Here is a 6755-nt window from a genome sequence, read left to right as displayed (position 1 = left end):
TCTCAACATGTCTTTCTCGTTGCTTAGATGCTAGGCATAAAGGAAACATTGATTTTGCAGAAAGCTTGAACCATTCAACAACAATTACCATGTCCCAATAGAAAAAGTTCATCAAATACAAAAGACATGTCTAAGCAATTTGCTAATCTTATAAGAAAGGCAACATAACAGCAGCTTATCGATTACTGTCAGACCAGACAAACACTGGTTTGTTGCCTCGATCAAAGCATAACCAATTCAAAAAAAGTTAAAACAGTTCGAGATATACTGATTGAAAAGCATCCAAGTGCTTCAACTTGTGGATTCAGGTCACAAAGCAGACTTCATTCACCCTATCATCTTTGATGGCTTTGATCGTCTACTCAAGAGGTTCTGCAGGTCCTTCCAGTGTGGATGCCACAAATCGGAAACATCTAACGTCTATGTACAGCATTTCATGGCTCCTCCAAAGCTTGATGTAATGCTTTGGCATCTTTGGCAAATATGTAGATCCAAATGATGTTACTGCGTTATTTGCCTGTCGCCTTATTCCACTAAATAAAACCCTTGGAGTTAGACCTATGAAAGTATGCAAAATGATACATAAAATTTTAAGAAAGCTATCCAAGACCTGTTCAGAAATTTACCCTGCTCTTGTGAATGGTTATCGGAAACCATCTTGCTTGTTTGTAGGAAGTGAATGTTTACTATGACAGAAATACCACTCAAGAAGACCCTTTAGCAATGGCAATGTACGTCTTAGCCATTGTGCCATTGATAAAAAGACGAACACTAATGACACTTGCCAAGTTTGGTACGCAGATGACGCTGCCTGTGCTGGAAAAATAGACTCAACTAGAGAATGGTGGAAATGGCTTACAACAATTGGGCCTAAATATTGATATCATCCTATGGTGCTAAAAGTTGGCTATTAGTGAAACCAGTATGTTTTGAAAGAGCCAAGTCTACTTTCATCAACACCAACATCAATATCACAACAGAGGGACACCATTATCTTGGAGCTAAAATTGGTAATCAGAGGTAATCAGAGCTTTCGTGATAATTTCTTGACTAACAAGGTCAAGGATTGGACAAAAGAAATTGAGACGCCCTCTTTCTTTGCTCAATCACAACATCAGGCTGCATATTCAGCTCTTATTCATGCAGTTATTGGCAGATGGACCTATGTGGCTAGGTGCAATGAATGTCTATCAGACTTTGTACAACCTTTGGAGTCAGCAATTCAATCTAAACTTATTCTAGCTCTGACTGGCCGTCTTTCACCCAGAAAATCATGGAGAAAAGTCTGCTCTTCCAGACTGTCTTAGTGGTTTGGGAATAACTGATCCAACTTCTCTATGGGGCTGTCCGTAAATAGCGGTAGTTTTTCACTCCGTAAACTTTACGTTTGTGAGTGATGAGTCTCTGAAGTTTTCAAAGTAAAAAATATCAATGACGTCTCTTGACACACTTTGTATTGAGTGTATGTGTCCAGTTAAAACAACTCCTACTGACAGACACAGTTTGCGCATATAGCTAACCAAGTGTCAACCACATGTTAATCACATGTCAAGAAAATGGCTGTATATAGGCGACGTTGTTTGGAACTCTTCTTCGCAAGGGACATTTCTTTAGATGGTTGGACGAACCTGATAAAACATGGATATTATGCAGTTATTAAAGCACTTTGGACACTGCATAAATCTAGCGACAGGACTTCCTTTTTCACGGAAGCACAGCAAAAGTGGACTGTAACTTATTCAAAGGACGTGGAAGCGAGAGCTCAGCTGTTGCAGAGAGCTGATCGCATACAATCAAGAGAGAAAATGACGATTGGCTGCTTGGTTTACGAAGACTGGGAAGGAACGAAGCAAAAACACAGTTGTAGCAGATGCTGGCTCTGAAAGTCCAAATGAAGCATACTGGTACATGTGTCTTCAATATTTTATGTAGCACAAAGCAGGACGGTGGGTGGTGGGTCTGGGAAACTTTAGAAAATTACAGAGTAAAAAACTATCGTTATTTACGGACAGCCCCTAAGAGATGAATATGTTAAATCCCAGGAAGTCTCTGTGTAATCTCAAACTGCAGCAACATTTACACCTTGGAAATGACTCACAGCAACAGAATTATATCAAATCTAATCTAAAACAACAGACAGTATACAAATAAGACAAATGCTGAACAAGTTGAAACTGAAATTACGTCAGATCTGAAGCGTGCACTACAACTAAAGAAAAAGGCACGTCCACTTGGCTAACAGTTCTTGCCTTGGACGAATACCATTTCTCATTAACACAAATCGGAGTTCCAAGATGCTCTCTGCCTTCACGATGGGTGGCACCTTCTTCGTCAGACTGACCAATGTCCATGTTAAATCATTCACAATTGATCATTCAATGTCATGTCCAACTGGTGGATTTTCCACAAGTAGACATAATGAAGTAAGAGACCCCTTTGCTGCCATGTTAATTAACCAAAGTTTGCCATGATGTTGAGATTGAACTGGTTCTTCAACTACTAAGTGGAGAGATATTACCGCAATGATGTAACAAAAGAAAAGATGAAGCAAGACAACATTTCTGCCTGTGGTTTTGGGAGGAAGATTTCCAAAAACATTTTTTGACGTCAGAATTTTAATATTAATGCTTGTTGATATAAATCTAATGCCATTAGCTCTTGCTAAAAGAAGAGGAAATATGAAGAACGTATTAGAACAGTAGGGCAGGCATCATTTATAGCTCTTATCCTATCTTCCTATCTTGCACTGAAGGTGCCAGCCAACATTCAACAAAAGGTTGACTCCACAACTGCCAGAAAAGAACGACACAACATACAGCACCACAATCTGTTGGATAAGATGTCGGCTTGCGTTTGCACTTTTGAGGTCGTTCATTATGTGCATATGTGGCTGCAGAATACAAAGACATCAATTGAACACTCAGGACAGCATCATTATTCCATTAAAAGACTAAAACCATTTAATTAGACAAATCTGAGTCTTTATTACTGTACTGACGCGAATAATACCTCACCCCCATGGTTGGCTAGCATCAAAGGTAAACTAGGGGATGGGACTTTACTCAAAACCTGACACCTGGAGGTGTTAATTGGTAGAAGTAATTAACTTAATCAATTGACAAGTAATTAACCACCTGACATGTGTCTCACGCAACCAGATAATTTGTCGGCAAAATCTGAGGTCATCTTGATAATGCTTCGGAAGGGCTTGAGATTCATTCATTTTGCGCCGTAGTCCTACGTTAAAGCATTGCTTCCACCTGACAAGCCATCCATTGCTTGCTTTAAAGCCTACAATGTTTAGTTCTGCAGCAACTAGCTTTGCTTCGTCTATCAGTGTGACGCTAGAAACTGCCAGGCCAAAGTTTTGCCTCTCTTGCAAAAATTCAAACACCTGGTCATAAGCTGTACACTTAATGGTTCACGTCCGTCGTGCATCTTTCTTGCTTTCTTTCTTTTTGGAGTTGCTTCATGTCGCTTTAGTTCCTCCTATTTTGCATTCCCGTCCCCACACACTTCCTGTCAATGCTAAATTGGTTGGCGGTTTTTGACACCACCGAGCCATTGCCTCGATGCCATTCAACAACGCTGATCTTGTGTTCAACAGTGAAGCTACGATATCTCTTGGGCATAGCTGCCTAGAACACGTTGCCAAATGCGTAGGCAATTAAAGAAGCTAGTCTATATAGAAAGCGCCAATTAGCACCAATTAAAGAACAAAAAGGTATGAAAATCTTAGGACCTGGACCAAAGGTGGGGATGGGACTTTACTCGAGGCCTGGGGTATTAATCGTGTCAGTACGGTAGTGTTTTATTCAGTAGTACTTTGCTGTTAATATGTATACTTAGTCTATTAGCTGAACTTGTCAAATACACCATGTCTTTCAGTAAAGCCTATCTGTAAAGACCCCTAACTAACGTCCATTCCCAAATAGGAGAGTACGTGGGAACTGCGGATAACATATTTCCTCAAAAGAACGCCACGGTGTTCATTTGTTTCAAAAGGCCGGACCCTTCAGTGTTCATTTAAGGGCGATGTTCTTTCAATGTCACTTTCATTTTACAGTACCACACGCATAATCCACACGTCTGCATTAGCCTATGATCCAAAACCTGAAAATCCCTTTAAAACTTGATCATCGTTGCACCCCTCGTCCGACTTTAGTTCTTTGCTTTTAAAATGTTGGTAGACTTATATTGAAGAGAAATACGAATGTTGCCTTTTAAAATTTTTGTCCCAAGTTAGAGATTTTGAAGACTTTTCAATTGTGCACTCATGATCAGTACTACGACGCCACATTGCATGATAGTAGTGTGATTCTTTTCAGTTTTCATCGCGTGATAGACAGTTGCTCGTGTAACAAAATGTAATATCTATATAGTAAGTTGCATTGAAAACGTGAAGCGACGTCATCCTGATGTAGGAAATTACTAAACCGGTAAGTTCCAACATGTAAGGATCCTTACTCCAAGGCCATGTTGCGTGGTAGTAGCGATTCTTTTCCGTTTTCATTGTGTGATAGACAGTTGTTCGTGTGTAACAAAATGTAATATATAATAAGTAAGTTAGTATAGATTTATTGATTGAAAATGCATGCATTCAGCATCTAAGAATGAGGTCATTTACGTAACTAGGCAGACTGGAAGAGTACAGCTGTAGCGTTAGATGTATAGTAATGGAATTGCACTCAGTATATTAGGTTAACGTTATATTGGATCTGATGTCACTAGAAGTAGCTCCAAAATAGTACGGATACACATAGTGTTCTGAAAGTCCCGAGTTTGCATCAAGCTTTTCAAAATGCCATGCAGGTTTACTAAGTGACAAGTGCATGCAACTCAATGCTGGAGGTATGTAGTAGTCGGCTAACGTTTGTGAATCAGAGTCTACACAAGAATAAGCGGACACTCGATTTCCATTCATGACCGACAGAAGTCAGAATTTCGGGACAACGCTTTCAGACTTCTGCTTGGTTATTTGCGCAACGGATATAGCTATATGAAGTCACAGAGAACCACGACATGAAGACAACTGATTGACAATGCCGTTTGTGCAGAACATTTGATATTGAACGCTGTTATTAGTTAAATGTCGTGCAACCTAGGCTTTCCCTAAAAAGCACAATCTTTCCCATATGCCAAAAAGGTTTTCATCAATTTCATAAGTTTCTCCTAACCTAATGAAACCTCAATTGCCATATAGCCAAAGCATGCATGCATTTCAGCCTCTATGCATTTTAGCACGACCTGCAAATGAGCTGGTGAAATCACATCCAATATAAATGCATACAAACCGACGAGAGCTTGGGAAACTGGGCCTACAGTGCAAGACATTGCGGACAAATTGATAAAACAAACTTGCTGTTTTGTTCCTGTTCAAAATATTATTGCACAAGGAAATTTTGGGGCAAGAGTTCACCCTGTAATGGTGACATCTGTGTCGAGTAAAGGAATCATGAAACTAGTGGCATGCCTTGCATGAAGCGGCAATTCGTTTCTGAAGATCCGACATCATCAGCTATGCAATGGTCAAATCAGTTGCCGGCTCCAGAAGTGTTAATGGCATTCATTTCATGTTCTTGCAGCACTAACTGCACTCTGGGTGCTGCTTCTGTTAAGGCAATGAACGTTTCCAGTGCACTGATGCTTCTAGGTGCTCCCAGGAGCTGTAGGTTGTAACAAAAAGGCAGACCGTAAACTAGGTGATACCGCAATGTTGTCTAAAGCAGCGATAACTGACTCGTTCTTGATAAGATTTTCTTTTAGTGTTAGACATTCCAAAGTTAGAATTGTTGAAATGTAGCTCTTCTTAGTAGATTAGTAATACTATAAAGTCAATTAGAACAATACTACTCTACTGATCATAACAGTTGCTCGTATAAACCACTCGCATAGCACATCAAGTCACTAGACTACTAAAGTGTTGTGTTTCAGATGATTTATACTGCACATATAACAAATCAAGTACAGTAGAATATGTAGAGCTGTTGTAATGTAAAGTTTTCAATACAAGAAGTGGTTAAATTACACAGAAAGGGTGTGTATGGTGTGTGGTTGCCAAGGCAATGAGCTCATCGCTTGTTTCTCCTATTTAGGACACTTTAATCAAAGGGCAACATTTGGATTTGCAATAAGCACCTTTTAGTTAGTACAAATCCACTGAAAGATAAAAGTCGGACGAGGGGTGCAATGACATGTCACGATTCTGGAGTTCGATCATAGACTAATGACCCAAGGCTGATCTTTCTTCCTCTTCTCTTTAAACTTTTCCTTGTACCAACATCGGCTTTGAGGCTACTTGTCTTTCTTGTCGCTCGAGGTTTCTAGTCTCTTTTTGCTTGCCTGTTCCTAAAGTGCCGCGCGTACTGTACTACTTTGAGTTTAGAGGCAGCCTTGTATGAGAGCTTCTCTTCAGCCGTGCGGTGCGGTTCAGACAATTTAGGCACGTGTCAAGCATGCAGGAGGTATGTATAATGAATATAAATTACCTGTCCTGCAGTGTTCATTCAACTTAGCAGTGAGAGCCTGCGATATTTATTCAAGGGCAGCATTCTTTTAAGGCAGCATTCTTCGAGGAAATACGGTATAGTTAAGGAATTGATGAGCAGAGATGGCTGTAGTTAATTACTGCTACTGGAATAAACGGTTCCAGTATAGAAACAACTACATAAGCTTGCTAGCTACAGCTGTTTTACTTATCAATCCATTGTTCAAAGTAGGTCCGCTTCAGATTTCAAGTGGTGGGCGCTACAGTG

The 6755-nt window shown here is 40.0% G+C and overlaps 1 protein-coding gene across 1 annotated transcript in view; it reads right to left on the bottom strand.

The window, feature by feature from the left end:
• LOC134178537 (coiled-coil domain-containing protein 87-like) overlaps positions 1-3632 on the bottom strand; it is a 13177-nt gene extending 9545 nt beyond the window's left edge. Inside the window, exons 1-2 of the mRNA XM_062645410.1 lie at positions 3569-3632; positions 2817-2858 (exon numbers count right to left, since the gene is read on the bottom strand). Of these exons, the coding sequence (XP_062501394.1) occupies positions 2817-2858; positions 3569-3632 (106 nt within the window). The remainder of the gene's footprint in view (positions 1-2816; positions 2859-3568) is intronic.
• Between the last annotated feature and the right edge of the window lie 3123 nt (positions 3633-6755).

The sequence above is a fragment of the Corticium candelabrum genome, chromosome 4, assembly GCF_963422355.1.
Source record: "Corticium candelabrum chromosome 4, ooCorCand1.1, whole genome shotgun sequence".
In the NCBI taxonomy this organism is placed as follows: domain Eukaryota; kingdom Metazoa; phylum Porifera; class Homoscleromorpha; order Homosclerophorida; family Plakinidae; genus Corticium; species Corticium candelabrum.
This window is presented reverse-complemented; position numbering and strand designations above follow the sequence as displayed.